Raw genomic sequence first — 18,163 nt, 5'->3', positions numbered from 1 at the left:
AACTTGTCTTGCATACACACGGTCACACAAAGTTGTCGGAAAATACGATCATTCTGAACGCGGTGACGTAAAACACGTACGTCAGGACTATAAACGGAGCAGTAGCCAATAGCTTTCGTCTCTTAATTTATTCTGAGCATGCTTGGCACTTTGTGCGTGGGATTTGTGTACACACGATCGGAATTTAACCGATCGGATTTTGTTGTCGGAAAATTTTATAGCCTGCTCTCAAACTTTGTGTGTCGGACATTCCGATGGAAAAAGTCTGATGGAGCCTACACACGGTCGGAATTTCCGACAACACAATCCGATCGCACTTTTTCCATCAGAAAATCTGACCGTGTGTACAGGGCATTAGTGTTGACTCAAGGCTTTACCAAGCCTCATGGCTTCCATGCACTAGGTACTGTTCCTGGCACAGCTGATCACATGGGGAGTCACAGGTGACCTAGTGAATTGTAAACTTTTTAAGATTACTTTAGTTTTGCATTTTGGCTTTGAGTGCAGAAATAAACCTGTTCTGTTTTTTATCACTTGGCAGACACTTCATAATGTTTTTGCATGTTTTGAGGAATTGTGGATCTCCCAAAAGGTGGATTATTCAAGACAAACAGCAAAATTCTCTTTAGCTAGGGTCATCTGAGAGATTTGCATTCCTGTCTTTTTTGTAAATGAAAATTGCAGTGTTTAAATTCCTGACTGAGTTGGCAAATGTTCTATTATCTTTGCATGGAAGTCAGTGCCGGTTCACACAGGGGCGGCACGACTTGCAGGTCGCCTCAGTGAGGCGACCTGCAAACGACTTCCGAGGCGACTTGCAAAACGACTTCTGTATAGAAGTCTATGCAAGTCGCCCCCAAAGTAGTACAGGAACCTTTTTCTAAGTCGGAGCGACTTGCGTCGCTCCTATTAGAACGGTTCCGTAGCACAGAACGGGAGGCGTCTTGTCAGGCGACTAGGTCGCCTGACAAGTCGCCCCTATGTGAACCGAGCCTTAGTGGTAAAACTCTGATCCTGTCGGATGAGGGAACTTCATGTCACATCTTTTGGGAGAAGATATCTTGTCTGATAGAATCAAAGTGTTATTAACTGAAGAAAAATTCCAGTGTAACCTTAGCCAGTGTCAAAATTCTGCTTTCAGAGTCTGCCAGGTCAAACAGAGTTGCTGTATAGTTTTTGCAGGTGTACGTTCCATACCTGAATACTGATCAGTTAACTGTATTTTCAAAGCTAAAGCAATCACAAAGATTTTTGTCAGTTGCTATGTGTAAACAAATGTTACCTCTGCTCAGGTATATTAATAAATGTCCACATTGTGGCACTGTATTTTATAATCACAACTTTTCTTTACCTGTACTTTTGTCCTTATAGTAGAGCTGGACATGGACCAAAGAATTAGTATTGTTTATCCGCCCCCTTTCTCGGCCATTCCCAAAATTCTGTATTTTATTATTCTGTAAACCATTTGTATTTTTACATTTACAGTGCCTTGAAAAAGTATTCATACCCCTTGACATTTTCCACATTTTGTCATGTTACAACCAAAAACATAAATGTGTTTTATTGGGATTTTATGTGATAGACCAACACAAAGTTGCACATGATTGTGAAGTGGAAGGAAAATGATACATGGTTTTCCAAATTATTTACAAATAAATATCTGAAAAGTGTGGCGTGCCTTTGTATTCAGCCCCCTACTCTGATACCTCTAACTAAAATCTATTGGAACCAATTGCCTTCAGAAGTCACCTAATCAGTAAATAGAGTGTCTGTACCTGTGTGTAATTTAATCTCAGTATAAATACAGCTGTTCTGTAAGGCTCTCAGAGGTTTGTAAGGCTCCATTCACACTAGCGCGTTTTTTGATGCATTTTGCATTTTGCAGAAATGCACGGGAATTTTTTAACATGGGTTCCTATGGAACATGTTCACATCAATGCCTTTTTGTTTCTCTGCATTTTTGGAAAGGGTCAGGGACTTTTTTTCATGCAAAATGCAGCGTTTTGCATGTAATAGAATTCAATGGACAAGCATCAAAAACGCAAGTGCACCGTTTTTGCAGCGTTTTTGGTGCGTTTTTGATGCGTTTTTGCCGTTTTTTTTTTTTTTTTTTAAGACTGTAAAAAAAACTGTAAAAAAAAAAAAAAAAACCGCAAAACGCAAATCGCGGCAAAATCGCAGCAAAAACGCCGCAAAAACGCTGCTCAAAAACGTGGCAAGCATGAAAAAAAACCCTCCAAAAACGCTCAAAAGCAACATGCATAGGTGTGAATCGAGCCTTAGAGACCCTTAGTGAACGAACAGCATCATGAAGGCCAAGGAACACACCAGACAGGTCAGCGATAAAGTTGTGGAGAGGTTTAATGCAGGGTTAGGTTACAAAAAATATCACAAGCGTTCAACATCTCACAGAGCACTGTTCAATCCATCATCCGAAAATGGAAAGAGTATGGCACAACTGCAATCCTACCAAGACATGGCCGTCCACCTAAACTGACAGGCCGGGTAAGGAGAGCATTAATCAGAGAAGCAGCCAAGAGGCCCATGGTAACTCTGGAGTAGCTGCAGAGATCCACAACTCAGGTAGGAAAATATGTCCACAGGAAAATCTGTCCACAGGACAACTATTAGTCGTGCACTCTACAAATCTGGCCTTTATGGAAGAGTGGCAAGAAGAAAGCCATTGTTGAAAGACAGCCATAAGAAGTCCCATTTGCAGTTTGTGAGAAGCCATGTGGGGGACACAGCAAACATGTAAACATGTGTAAGAAGGTGCTCTGGTCAGATAAGACCAAAATTGAATTTTTTGGCCTAAAAGCAAAACACTATGTGTGGCGGAAAACTAACACTGAACATCACCCTGGACACACCATCCCCACCATGAAACACAGTGGTGGCAGCATCATGTTGTGGGGATGCTTTTCTTCAGCAGGGACAAGGAAGCTGATCAGAGTTGATGGGAAGATGGAGGGAGCCAAATACAGGGCAATCTTAGAAGAAAACCTGTTAGAGTCTGCAAAAGACTTGAGACTGGGACGGAGGTGAACCTTCCAGCAGGACAATGACCCTAAACATACAGCCAGAGCTACAACCGACTGGTTTAAATCAAAGCATATTTATGTGTTAGAATGGCTCAAAGTCCAGACCTAAATCCAATTGAGAATCTGTAGCAAGACTTGAAAATTGCCGTTCAGACGCTCTTCATCCAATCTGACAGAGCTTGAGCTATTTTGCAAAGAAGAATGGGCAAAAATTTCACTCACTAGATGTGCAAAGCTGGAAGAGACATCCCCAAAAAGACTTGCAGCTGTAATTGCTGAGAAAGGTGGTTCTACAAAGTATTGACTCAGGGGGGCTGAATACAAATGCACGCCACACTTTTCACATATTTATTTGTTAAAAATGTTGAAAACCATTTATCATTTTCCATCCTCTTCGCAATTATGTGCCACTTTGTCTTGGTCTATAACATAAAATCCCAATAAAATACATTTACATTTTTGGTTGTAACATGACAAAATGTGGACATTTTCAAGGGGTATGAATACTTTTTCAAGTACACCTAAGTAGAGGTAACATTTGTTTACAAATAAGAACTGCCAAAAATGTCTGCCTGGAGCTGGTCTTTAAACTTCAGTGTCAATATGAGTTTTCTTTACATTGCTTCAGATGAAAGATTAAAAAGGAAAAAAGTTAAAGAAGAAGTGTGGAAGATCAAAAAATAAACATCCATACTCACCTATAGGGCTGCAGTTTTGGACCGAAGGTGCAACAGCCCCCCCAATGTCTTTAAGACCAGGAACTCAGCCATCACATGGCTACTGATCACGCAGTTCTCTGTCCACTTTGAGCAGATTAAAGTTGAGATCCTTCCAGAGCCTGGTTTGGCTCCATGATGTCAGCTGACAGCGGACTTTTGACCTGCCTTCATATGAATCTGGGTCCCAGGAGTGCAGAAATAAGTGCACCCTTGTGATCCAGAAGAATAGTGTGGCCAAACAAGTTTTCAGATAACTCTGCAGTGGTGAGATGTATTGGTGATGGTGAAGAGACTGAGTATAGAACTGTGGTGGAGAACTTTGTCACATGGTGTGAGAATAATTATCTGCATCTAAATGGCTAAGACAAAAGAGGCGGGTTGTGGATTTGAGAAGAAGGAAGGCTTCGGTGACCCGTCTACATTCAAGGAGTTGATATAGCAGATAATTACAAGTATGTAGTATACAAGTCTATTTGGGATGCACATAGATAATAAACTTGGCTGGAGTAAGGACCCTGAAGTGTTCTACAGGATTTCTTCAGGAGGCTGAGGTCTTTAAACATGTGCTGGACAATGCTGAAGATGTTTTATGAGTCTGTGTTGGCCAGTGCTCTCCTGTATGCAGTGGCATGTTGGAGAAACAGGCTTAGGGTGACTAACATCTACAGACTCAATAAACTGATCCACAAAGTCAGTGATGTTGTTGGATTAGAGTTGGAGTCATTAACAACAGTGTCTGAGAGGAGGATGCTGTCTAAGATGCATTTAATCTTGGGCAACTCTTCCCACCCACTCCACAATAGGCTGCCAGTCTGAGGAGTACCTTCAGTGATTGTTACAATCCCAATGCATCACAGAGCACCACAGGAAATAATGTTTGTCTGTTGCCAAAAAGAGCTTAAAGCTATCCTCACTGCACTGCCAACAAGGCAAGATCTAGATGCTCTCCCCACACAGATGGACTAGAAATATGTGGTGCAAAGAATAGAGGGAGCTCTGCAAGAAGAAATGGCAGATGTCAGGGAGGAGGTCTCCAACCAGGATGCCAGTGTGGTCAACCTAGAGGAGTCAAGGCACACCATCACTTCCCGTTTAACTGCTTTGGAGGAATCCTGTGCCACATACTGCCACCACTTTAACTTCATTCTTCTCTGCTTGGAAGATGTAGAAAACCAAAGTTGGCGGAAAAACCTGCGGGTCAGGGGCCTTCCAAAAACCACGACAGGAGTGGATCTTAAGCCTACAGTCCAGGCAGTCTGCAACACCTTACATAAACCCCCTTGAGGCTGACCTTGACTTAGACACAGTTCATCAGGTCCCTCTGCCAAAAAAACAAGGCATCTGGGTCACAGCAGGATGTGCTATGCCAGGTCCATTTCTTTACCATCAAGGACAAAAAATTAAAAAATTGTATTACGTAAAAGGGTCCCCAGATTTGGCCAGATCTTTCTCACCACACTTTACATATGCAAGGCATGCTGCACACCTTGCTGGATGTGATCTGTATGGCTGGGGCAACCTATTGATGGGGATACCCCTTTTTAACTTTTGATTCACAGGCAACATAGATCTCTTGCTCTGCATCCCCATCCCTGCTGCCAAACATGTTTCCGTTCCTGGATTCTGCACCTGTCATGCTTCCTGATTGGCTGGAATGGCCTGAGAACAACCAAGATATACACCTCCTGACTCTCCTCTCCCATCTTGAACACAGTCAGCCAGACCAATGGGTATTTCTACCCCTGGTCAGCCATCCAGACTGGCGGACCCAGGACTTTGATGAATGTGAGTGGATTTATTTGCAGCCTCCCTACTCACCTTGGCATCTGTTATGTTTTACTGTTTTTATTTAGCCGTGTTTTCTCTACCTGCTTTCTTTACCATTAGAAGAGGTTGTTTGTTTTTTTTCTGTATTCCTCACATGGCATCAGCTGCAGTGGGCCTGGATGATCTGGGGCTCACTATGATCAACGCAGCTGCAGATCTGACTTTATTGGTGGCTTAAATCTCAGCCTCGACCATATGGCTTCAGCCTCCACTGCAGCTGACGGGGCTTTATGGGTCTCTATTATACCTTGCAGGGTACTCTTCAGTTTCACAGCCTTGTGCCATGGCTTGACTGTGTAACTGATGTCAGGGAAGGGCTTTGTTTAGTTCCATAAAATTTCTATATATGCCAACCTGTTTGACACAACAAGGCCTTACTTTTCTCCTTTGACCTTTGGTGATATGCTGTCTTGTCATGTTTGGTGTTGAGTTTAAATGATGGGTACACAGTCTACCTGGCAAAATAGAGGCAGGTTTAAATCTATCTTATTAAGCTTTTTTTTTAATATTACCAAAGGTATCCAATTGCACAGTTCAAGAACCTTTCTAGTGGAGCTCAGTACTCGTTCACTTGTGTGGCGTATTTAGATCGACACTATAATGGGTAAAAGCATTTAACCGCTTTTGCGCAAAACCAATCAATAAATGCTTATTGCTTTTTTTTTTTTTTACCAAAAAAGGAAAAAAAATGTTTTTTTATATATATTTTTGGGGATATTTATTATAGCAAAAAGTAAAAAATAATGCATTTTTTTCAAAATTGTCACTATTTTTTTGTTTATAGCACAAAAAATAAAAACCGCAGAGGTGATCAAATACCACCAAAAGAAGGCTCCATTTGTGGGGAATAAAGGGCATCAATTTTGTTTTGGAGCCACTTCGCACGACCGCGCAATTGTCAGTTAAAGCGATGCAATGCCGAATCGCAAAAAGTGCTCTGGTCTTTGGGCAGCCAAATGGTCCGGGGCATTGTATTAACTTTGTGCTTTTCTACCACCATGTTTGCCTGTATTTTTGCACCTTTATCATAATGGTGTCAAATCCTGCCTATTGACGTATGATCTGCTGGATGATTTTTCATAGTAGGCATACATAGCACAAAATGAGGTCTAGCATTGTAAATGTTGATTTTTATTCCAGGCCTTTGTTCTCTGCTTAGACAATATAGAAAAGACACTTGTTCAGTGATGTAGGCACCCACTGCTGCCATCTTTGGGGGAGCGGCCAGTGGTGATGTGGGGAGGATAGTCTTGAGATCAGCCTCCCCTTCCACACTGCATGCCTTTGTACATCATCAAGTAGATGGACCGAGCTCAGTAGATGTTTGAAGGTTATGTTGCTTTGCTTCTAAGTATGATGCTCACCTAGCACTCCGGCTGCCCGCAGGGGCGTACGGCCACATTAGTGCTCTTGTATTGACGTACCCCCACATAGGATCCTTCCAATCTCATTAGGTTAGATAGGGAGTGAAGATATTTGGACGTGAAATTGGCAAAATGACTGCCCATATCTCCTTCACCCCAGCATAGTTTCTGTTTACTTAAATTCTGTACAGTTGTTTCCCCAATCACACAATTTTTTTTCTCTCTCTTTCCTCCCTGTCCACTACTCTCAAAAAGAGACCAGCCATGGGTCCCAAGTCTCTGATACTGAGAAGGCACCAAATCAAATTCTCTTTATATAACATTTGAGGTCTGAATATCCCTGAAAAGAGATTGCATCTCCTCCACTATTTGGCTGAGATGCATAGTCAAGTGGTCTTCTTGCAGTAGACTCACTTCCAATTGCGGAAGGTTCCTAAATTTTCCAATCGCTTTTTACCATTGGAAAACCACTGTCCCTTCTCAGTATCCAAGGTGAGCATTCCGATTGCTTAGTCTCTACCATGGCAGCCCGATACACAGATTGCAGGTGATGACAGCAGATACCTCATAATCAAGGCAACTGGGGTGACTAAGGTAACTCTAGTAAACGTTTACTTCACATGGATCATCTCCTTTTCCTTAAGAAGCTTGTCCCTCTCATTCTGGAACATAATGCCTATAATCCATTGTTGGATGTATCCAAGGGGTCATTCCATCTCTCCTACGTTTACCTGAGATGACTAAAAACACAATTCCACCTTCTCAATTTAGTAGATATATGGCTTTATCCACCCCAATGAGAAAGACTATACTTCCCCATCCACCTGACATATTCTTTCCTCACAAGGAGCAACCCAGGGTCTATTCCACTTTGAATGATCCAATGCTTCTCTCTGATCATACTCCTATATATATGGAGTTGAATCCGTCTCTTACAATGACAAGGACCCCACCTTGTAGGCTGAATGAGGTACTGCTAAAAGACCCTAACACCATGACAGACATACCCTAAACGCTTACTTCATATTTTTAAACGAATGACCTGCCGTAGACAGGGCCCTTAACCCTGTGGGAGGCCCACAAATGCTTTATTAGAGGGGTATTCACTAAATATGGGGCCAGATTGAAAAAAGAAAGGTCTACTCAGGCAGCTTCCCTATTTACCCGGAAAGTGGAAAATCAAGAAAACCCTGCAGATGGTCATGGGAATAAGCTTGAAGCTCTTTTAGTATGAAGGTCCCAATTGAAACCCCCTAGTGACCAAGGTCACCACTCATAAAAGGTCACCGACTCGGCCTCCATTGCCAATACTTTTAAAAGGTTTTACCAAAAATGATATAGCCTTGACAATCCTAATCCTCAGCTCCCCTTTCAGAGATCGCCTCCTTTTTGGAGTCCTCAGGCATGCCCTCTATCTCGTCACATATGTGCGAGGAGATTAAAAGTTTGATCACGTAGAAAGAGCTTGACTTTGCTCTTTCTTCTACCAAAGCTAATAAAACCCTGGGTCCTGATGGGTTCACCAATAATTACTGCAAAACTTTCCAGGACACTTTCTCCATTCTTCCTCCATGCCTATAAATCGATCACCAGTGGCCATCTCTCTCCCTCAGATATGTTGAGGGCGCACAATGATGGTAATTTCAAAACCAGATAAGGACCATACTCAGTGTGGTAACTACAGACCTATTGCACTTTTAAATGTGGACCTCAAATTGTTTTTGTATATTATCATGACCACATTGCTACCCCACATTTTCTGGTTTATCCACACAGATCAGGTGGGTTTCATCCCACACAGAGAGGCTAGGGACAACACAAGAGTTATAGACCTGATACACTCGGCCCGATCTGTCTCCTGACACTAAGAAAGCCTTTGAGTGGACATATACACATAGCCCTGCCAGTCTCCATCCTCCTGCAGAGAGGGGACAGTGGGCAGAGCCTGTTGCTACTGTTGTGACCTGCTCTTCCCCCTGGCCCATATCATCAGGACTGGACTGGACTTTCCTTTGAACGCCCAAATTCATCTCTATCACAGGGTCACCATTACGGAAACAGGAAGAAAGGGCAGGTGCAGAAATAAGTGCATAATAAAGATTCTTATGGGTGCTCTATGATCCTCTTTTGCTTGCCTTCTTTTTAGTAAGAGACCTTTTATTGTCCTTATGGGTTTCTTTTTGGGTCTAAAATTTTTTGTTGTTATGTTGTTTAGAGCCGTGTATTGATATAAGCATTGCTTATTACCAAAATTTGCAACACAGAGTGGGACACCAGAGCCTTGAAACTGGAGTTTCACATTCTATCTCCTCAATGCTTCGTGCTTTCCAATTTGACTTCCTCTTTGCAAAGACACAGACAGATCTCCAAGCTGCTTTTCAGCAGCTTCTTCTCACAGGGAGTTATTGCTCAAGATCCACTAGTAGTGCATGCATTACTTTTGGAAATGCACTGCAGCCAGATCACATGAATCAGATTGCATGGTATTTTTGTACCCTACAATTTGGTGCAGGCAAATGCACTGCATTTGAGACCTGCATTTGGGGTGTCATTAACATTGTACTGACCCCGGCTGCAGATCACAAAGGCATCTCATTTTTAACAAGGTGCGGGAAATATGCACGGTTAGTAAATTTTCCACACCATGCTCTAGTGTGAACTGAGGCTAAATGGGGAATGGGCTTAAATTGACTTTTTTGGAGATATTAAGGGTTTAGGCCAGGGATCTCAAACTGGCGGCCCTCCAGCTGTTGCAAAACTAAAAATTCCCATCATGCCTCTGCCTGTGGGAGTCATGCTTGTAACTGTCAGCCTTGCAATGCCTCATGGGACTTGTAGTTTCGAAACAGCTGGAGGGCCACCAGTTTGAGACCCCTGGTTTAGGCCTTAGATCTTAAAGCAGAGCTCCACCCAGAAGGGGAAACTCCACTTGTTTGCACCTTCCCCCCCTCCACTGCCACATTTGGCACTTTTTGGTGGGGAGATAGGAGCAGGTACCTGGTTTTGACAGGTACCCACTCTCACTTACTATCGGAAAGGTTTGTCCCCTCCTCCTTCCCCCTGTAGCCTTCTGGAACACACATGTCCCAGGAGACTGTGGGACCGTTCAAAGTGCAGCGCAACTGGCGCATAATAATATCCCTATTTTACTGTTTACTGTAATTTATTATTTGACCTCAACGATTTTGAAAATATGTAGCTCTAAACTTGTAAAGACAAGTTCATTCTACATGCAAGATAGGTTGGCTGTTATTCATGTTCTCTCAGCTTTATATTTATTTTTAACAACACCCAACATCTGAATCATACATTTATGTGACAACATTTAGAAAATAAAGTAATTCTTTTAAAACCCAAAACTAGAGCCATGACTGTAAATAAAAGGGTAAATACCTACTTGCCCCTACCCACAGAGATCTCATCTGTCTTCCCAAGCTACACTTATTCAAATATGTTCAGTGTTCAACGGATGCCTGGTCCTATGTAGGCTTGGGTTCCTTTTTTTGGACCCTACTTTACTACAAGATAGAATAGTGAGGTAGAGGCTTCAAGAAGAAATCACATTTCACAATGGGGACCCAGGCATGGGGCAAGTATGAGTATGCTGAACATGTTTTAGCCAACAAAAAACCATGAAGATGTGGAAGACCAGAGGGAGAGGTAAGTATCACATATTCACATACTGTGCAAAAATATACTTTAAGTAACACAAGTGGAAGTTGTGCTGAATGCTTTTGGACGGAAATGAGTCTACTATTGTCAAATTGCAAGGTAAGGCAAAATAAACAGTTCATGTTTTCCTACAGATATATGATAAATTATTTATTTAATGTTCGTTAATGTTTTTCTTTTTTATGTGGTATATTTATTTTATCTGCATTGCTTGTTTTATATATTTACATATTTATTTAAAAGCTTTTGTTTTTTTCTTTTCATATACACCACCTACCATTGGCTTCCTCAAACTATCAAGATTGCTGTGTTCACTGTATCTTAGCGTGCTTATTCTGCGAGTTCCTGACACTCTGTAACATTGTACTGGGACAAGCTTCTTGTGGAATCTGCACTTCTGAAGCATGTTGCTGTTGCTGCAGTGAAGAAATAGGAGATGACTGCAACTGTCCTTGTGACATGGATTGTGGCATAATGGATGCCTGCTGTGAATCTTCAGACTGTTTGGAAATTTGCATGGAATGCTGTGGAATTTGTTTTCCATCATGAAGCTATGACTGTTTTAAAACAACTGGAGTTTTTATTTGGTTTTTATTTAAGCTAAAAAAAAATACTTTTGTATTTGTATGTCTTATCCTATTTGCACTGCTACATATTTTTATTTTCTACTTTTACTGGATATCATACTTGGATAAAAACAGGTGGGATAGAATTGAAGAAAAGTCTGTTAGTTATTATAAGAGATTAAAAGTCACCAGCTATAACAGGCACACCGTGTATTGCTAAAACCTAAAAGATATATGGTGAATGTTGAGCTGCATGGCTCTGCTGCTATTGAGAACAGTAACCCATAAGCTTATCCCATTAAGGAGCTAGTATAAAAGTGCAAGGTTATTTTGTTCAAGCCATTTTCCCACCAGCAATTCAACACTCCTCTTTGCTTACCATATTGTGGCTGCCATTAAAGTACATTCCTTTGGGGTACTCGCTGACCTAGTATCGCTAACTATCTACAACTGCCCGTCATAAACAAATGACCTTGTAAAAGAATAGCTAAACATTGGTGATTGATGATGTGTAAAAAAAGGCAATTATCTGAAAGAAAGTTATCTCTACATCCATAACTTGATCACATTTCATGTCCAAAAATAACTCTATTTTAAACTTTAGCATGCAGGTGATAGTTCCGCATGACATGTCTTGGACCTAATGTCTTTAGTAGTATTCATGGCTACAGCTAAAAGTGATCAGGGCAAACTTGTCATCGCACATACTGTATATGCATATATCATAGATAACTCTAATAAATTTTCTTACATTGATAAACACCTTAAATTCCTTTAAGGATACATGCTCTTGGGGTACATGTTGAGTTGACCTAGTATCACTAACTATCTACAACTGCTCATCATAAACAAATGACCTTTCAAAAGAATAGGTGAACATCAGTAAAAGACAGTTATCTGGAAGAAAGTTATCCCTACACCCATAACTTGATTATTTTGCAAATCAGGTAACCTTGGTCAAATTGGATAACTTATGTCTCTGGGTACCAGCACTAAAGACCCCCCATGTTTTGCGGGAACTGTTAATTGGCAAGGGTTCATTTTCTTTTTAGCCATTTCCCTCAAGATTAGACTGATGCCAGCCATTAATATGCAAGCTCAGGAAATCTAAGCTTGCATGTTTAATATCATGTTTGTTGAAAATAAAATCTTCCAGTTGTCATACCATCCAGTTTATCATACCAAACTAATGTTTGTGTTATGGGCCACAGGAACAACCATGTTATCAGGAGAGATAATTTGCTCTTGGACTGACAACTGATTGGGTCAATCTAATGAAGCTTATATTTCAAAAAGTGTCATTTTTGAAGATGCAGTTGACCACATTTCAGGAATCTAGGAAATCACACTGAGCATGTTTCGCCAATAAAAAATGTTCACATATTTGCTGCTCTTTATTAACTGAAGGAACAACCAGAACTCCCTTCTTGCAAAAATAGCATTGCCTAAATATGCTGGTACTGTATGGGCAAGATACTGATATTTTAATTAATTGTTACTGGTAATTCTCATGATGTAGTGCTAACTTTACTTTTTACTCGGAATAAATTACTTTACTGTTTAGTTGGCAAAGTAACAGGTTCACATTTGGCCTACCTGAGAAAACTGAAGATTACACATGGCTATGCATGTTCCCCTTGTTATTTATATGATAGCTGTCTGGTCTGGTGTTTAGATGTTCAGGCACTGAGCACTGTATTGTGGGGAGCAGAGTGAAGTGTCACATGTTCCCCTACTCCTGAAAGTACTGAGTATTTCTCACGGTCTCTGGTGGCAGAATAGGATGGCGTGGGAGTACAGAGAAAAGGTACAGCATGATTATTGTGCCTGCTGTAAGGGCCAGTTCACACCATAGAAACGCAGTCTGGATGTGTTCCAGATGCTTTTCTGCATGTGCGTTTTTGATACATTTTTGATGCATTCCAGTGCGATTTTGATGCATTTTTTATACAGTCCAGTGCATTTTTCTTAACCTTAAATAAGGATATGTGAGCTCCATTGCATTTTTGGTGCATTTAGGTGTGTTCCGGTGCATTTCAGTGCGTTTTTGATGTGTTTTACAGTGTTCCAGTACAGTCCAGCGCAGGAAAAATGCAACATGTTCTACTTTTGTTTCTGGGAATGGAAAACACTGGAACGGCAAGCACTGGTGTGAACTATGTAATTGAAAACCATATAACCTACTTTCCATGCGTTTTTGGTGCATAAAAAAACTCGCTGGACTGCATGTAGTGTGAACTGGCCCTAAGGGGAACCTGCTCCTGTGTTGACTATGGGTAAAGTTAAGGTTCACTTTAAGGTCTTGTCTGTAGATCTCCAGTTATGACGTGAATTACTTGTTGAGTAACTTGAACAAAACATAGGGTACTGTGTGTTTTTTTCTAGAAGTCTACAGTATCTGCTAGACTGTTTATAATCAATGTGTTTAATTAATGTTTAAAAAATGTAAACATTTTATCTGCTTAAGAAATAAAGTAAATGTAAGTGAACCAGTCATCAAGAAGATTATTATCTATTCCCTGTGCTGATTTTTTCTATACAGCGATATCTAGTCATTAAATTGAGTATTCATTATGGAAAAATTCTCTTTGAACATACAGGGACTTCAAAGGTATTTACATTTTACTTCTTAGTATGGTATTACTAATGTCATCGTCTATACTATAACAAGTATATTCCTTTGAAATTGATAACATAGCATTCACTAATTCCCTGAGAGAATTATTATCTGAAAATTTGGACAAGTGTATTTTGTTTTAATTTTATTGTTAGCAAAATTATTAAAAACAGCATCTGCTGTAAATTGATACTTCGCAAGACCATATCTTTTTTTTAGTCTCTTATTTAGTGATCTTGTACATTGCATAAGATGTCATTGCATTATATTACAAATATCGTCTTCCTTTTTGATCAAACATTTCTAAAACTGTTAGTTATGTATAGTCATTGACTATGTGACTTCTATCTTGCAAAATCATTGTATAATGCTACTGTTCTGCACTAGAATTATTAGCAAGTTTGTGATATTTATCTCTGTAGCAGAGAATAAAAATACATTAAAATACTTCACTTTATATTTATATTGTGCTTTTATTTCTGAATGAGGTGTGTTCAGTAGACATACAGAACTTACACCTTATTTAATATGAATAAGAAAACAATTAACAATGTGAAAAGCGTATCAATATTATAGCTCCAGATGTAGTAGTCTTTAACCAATGCTTACGGTTTGTGTTTTACTTGTTTTACGTTGTATTTTTTTTTTTTTTTTTTATAACGACAGACCATTAACTGTTCCGTTGCCTTTTAACTTTGTTAACTGGATTCATAGTAAGCATTATTTCAAAAATAAAAATTATTTACATATCTGTATATTTTTTAAAAATAAAAAAGATTGACATAACTGACTATTCTGTGCTGATATTTGTGCTAAATAATTGTTCTACTGTGATATGCTAAGGACTTGAAGACTGATTTCACTTTGTGCTGGTCTTCCTTTTCAGAGAATATTATGTGCCTATGTGTCATTATATTATGACTTACTGGAAAGTACACAGACCCTACATTTGTTTTTTAAAGGCACATGAAACCAAATTAAATATTACTGAGATATACTGAAATCAAATCAATGTAGGAAAAGGTTAAACCAAAATAAGGGGTAACAAAAAGAAATAAACACTTCTATTTAAAGAAGAAGTGGTTGAAAAATAATTTGCTTAAGACCCTGAGTCAATGGCAAAATGTGCCTGCACTTTTTTTTTTTTTTGCTTGAGGTATTTTAAAAAATACAGGCTGTAAAAGAAGAACATTCTTGCTTACTTGTTTTATCTTTACATAATTAGATAATTCAAGTGAATATTCACAATTTATTATGTACACATTCTCAAATCTCAGAGTAAATCAGTCATGTAGCCTTATTCTAAATAACAAAATAGAGAGCTAATCTTCATGAATGGCCTCGAGGACATAGTTCAAACTATTCACTAAAGGTTCACAATATATCAAGAAGAAACACTTCCAAAAAGTGGATGTTAAATTGATAAGATTTAGTTTGCTAAAGCACTGTAAAGCATTACAAATTTTTTTTTTTTTTTAATTAAAATACTTGTTTTCAACATTTTTCATCCTTTATTGTATCTGTGTGCTGTTAACTCTCTCTAAATGCATGCATTCCTGTATGTAATGTTTGCATGACATTTGCTAGACAGGTTTTCCAGTGGTGGCAACAGTGGACCTTGCCTGCATGATGCGTGTTGAAATTGGCACTTGTAGTCACCACTGGAAGCTTGTGCCACAAGTTGAAAACAGAAGCACAAATGAGGAACAGGTAATGCTTGCAAAAGGGCCTCCATGGCTGTAAGAACTGCCCCAGCAAAACCCGTCCACCTCCAGCAAGCCTTTTTTCTAGCTGTACAGACATATTTTCGCTCTGCTCTGAGAAGCAAACCTTTGTCTTTGTTATTTTATTTTTCTTACTAACCTTTTTCTTGATGATTCTTCTATCAAGGCTGCAGCTGCTCATAGGCACTGTTACTTCCATTCAGTAGTTTTTCAGATCAGTTGACTTCTCACCTGTGTTTTGGTGAATGGTACCTTGACCTTGCCAGGAAGAAGATGTGGGACTGGCCTGTAATGTTGCTTCAGGCACTGGATTCTGTGTGAATCTTTGGCATTGAGTTCAACACTTTGAGTTAGCTGCAGGATGCTACATAGCCCAGGGCCACGACAATACTGTCAGGAGTGATCCTGTGGGGTATGTCCACCGGGAGGGTGAAGAGCTGGAGCAACCCTGTGTCTATCTTCTGTTATCTAATAGGACCGCAAAACACTATGCCCCCTTGTCTAGAAAACTGAGAGTGTGTCAGGGCTGGCTCAGCCCTTCCTTCTCTGAGCTGGCCGCTCAGCTGTCGGCTAATTGCCAGCTCTTTTCTTTCTCCACAGTTAACCAGCTGTTGTGGATCTGCTCGTCAGTCCCGCCTACTTAAAGACGTCCAGCTCACTTCACCTCTGCCTTCGCCTTGGTCACATCACAAGAAACCATCTCTTGTGTTCCTGTTTAAAGACTGGCTTGCTGACATCCCTTCTGGCTCCTTATCCTGCTTGCTGTTCCTCTACTTGGATCCCTGACTTCTGGCCTGGCTGATTACCTGATCTGGTTACTGAACTCTGGCTTGGCTGATTATCCGATCTGGTTAATGAACTGTGGCTTGGCTGAATACCTGATCCGGTTACTGGACTCTGGCTATGCTTTGACTACGCTTACTCTATTTACCTTTTTATTTTTATTATTAAACAAGTGTGATTTTATTGTACTTCTGTCTCAGTCTGGTTCATGGTTCTGACAGTAGACGAAGGCCATGAATTCAGAAGATACAGTCAATCCACTTGTTGGTAATATTTTTTCCAGATTGGATGAGCAAAATCACCGCATGGATCAGTTTGCCATGGTGTTACAAATGCTCCTGAGTCGCACGGCTCACCTGAAATCCCCCACTGTGGCTGCTACGGTACAACCTGAGTTGCAGGCCGTCCCTGCTGCTGCGCCAGTCTCTGTGCAGGCACCCGCCTTGAGTATTACCTCTATAAGAGGTATGTCTGGTTCTGCCCCGCTTCCCCAGCAATTTGGGAGCGATCCAGTTCAATGCAGAGGGTTTCTCATCCAAGTTGAGATATACTTTGAGATGCTGCCCCAGGCGTTTCCCACGGACAGAAGCAAAGTAGGGTTCGTGATATCTTTGCTTTCTGAGAGAGCCTTGGCCTGGGCTAATCCTCTATGGGAGACGCAAAAACCTGTTGTCTGGAGTTACCCTGAGTTTGTAGCCTCCTTTAAAGGGGTATTTGGCATTCTGCTGCCAAGTGCGTTATGTCCATCAAACAAAGTACGAGAACTGTTGCCCACTACGCCATTGAGTTCCGTACTCTGGCAGCAGAGGTTGCTTGGAACAATGAGGCCCTCGTGGCTGCTTTTTCTCATGGTCTCTCGGATTCCATCAAGGATGAGATAGCAGCCCGAGATATACCCTCTGAGCTGGAGAGCTTGATCTCGTTTGCCATCCTCTTTGACTCCAGACTCAGAGAAAGACTTTCTTTTAAGGAGCGCTTGTGGAAGCCTCCTGTACGTTTGCCTCCGAGCTTTGTAATCCCACCCATGCCTCCCTCACCTCCCATGCCTCCTGGTACCGAGTTGGTCAGTGAAGATGAACCCATGCACTTGGACTTCACGCGTCTCTGCGGATGAGGAGGAGGGAGAGATTGTGCCTTTATTGTGGCCAGGCATGTCGCTTTTTGAAGTCTTGTCCTACCCGTCCTGGGAACACCCGAACCTTGAGGTCCTGTCATGGGCAGACCTTAGGTGGTGTTGTGTCATCCCCAGTTATCCAGAAGGATAAGCTCCTGGTTTCAGTCACCCTTTCTTGGGCTAAGTCGTCTATCGAGATACAGGCTCTAATCGACTCTGGGGCTGCAGGCCTGTTCATTGATGCTCCCTTTGTATCAAAGCACTCGATTCCACTGCAGCTGCATGACACTCCACTTGCCATTGAGGCTCTTGACAGGAGACCTCTACAGCCTGCCCATGTGACTCATGAGACGGTTCCGTTATCCATGGCCGCAGGGGCTCTTCACCATAAGATAATCCCATTCCAAGTGATTTCCTCTCCTAAGTTTCTGCTGGTTATTGGTTATCCTTGGTTACAGAGGCACTCCCCCTCTTTTGATTTGCTCCATACTGAGGTTCTCTCCTGGTCACCACAATGCAGTGAAACATGCTTCTGGAAGGTAGCCAAGGTCCTGTGTACCTCTTCACTCTCCTTCCTGCCAGAGGAGTACCGTGATTTTAGCAATGTCTTTGACAAAGGTCAAGCCAGTAGTCTGCCTCCACACCGGCCGTATGATTGTGCAATTAACCTTCAACCTGGTGCCACTCCCCCTCGTGGTTGGGTTTACCCTTTGTCGGTCTTGGAGGATAAAGCCAT

The 18,163-nt window shown here is 41.1% G+C and overlaps 1 protein-coding gene across 1 annotated transcript in view; it reads left to right on the top strand.

Moving 5' to 3' along the window:
* The window catches only part of MDFIC (MyoD family inhibitor domain containing), a 280,871-nt gene extending 266,608 nt beyond the window's left edge, over positions 1-14,263 (top strand). The window contains exon 5 of the mRNA XM_073619853.1: positions 10,925-14,263. Within this exon, the coding sequence (XP_073475954.1) occupies positions 10,925-11,172 (248 nt within the window). The 3' untranslated portion in view covers positions 11,173-14,263. The remainder of the gene's footprint in view (positions 1-10,924) is intronic.
* Positions 14,264-18,163: the final 3,900 nt, after the last annotated feature.

The sequence above is a fragment of the Aquarana catesbeiana genome, linkage group LG03 (genome assembly GCF_042186555.1).
Source record: "Aquarana catesbeiana isolate 2022-GZ linkage group LG03, ASM4218655v1, whole genome shotgun sequence".
NCBI lineage: Eukaryota > Metazoa > Chordata > Amphibia > Anura > Ranidae > Aquarana > Aquarana catesbeiana.
This window is presented reverse-complemented; position numbering and strand designations above follow the sequence as displayed.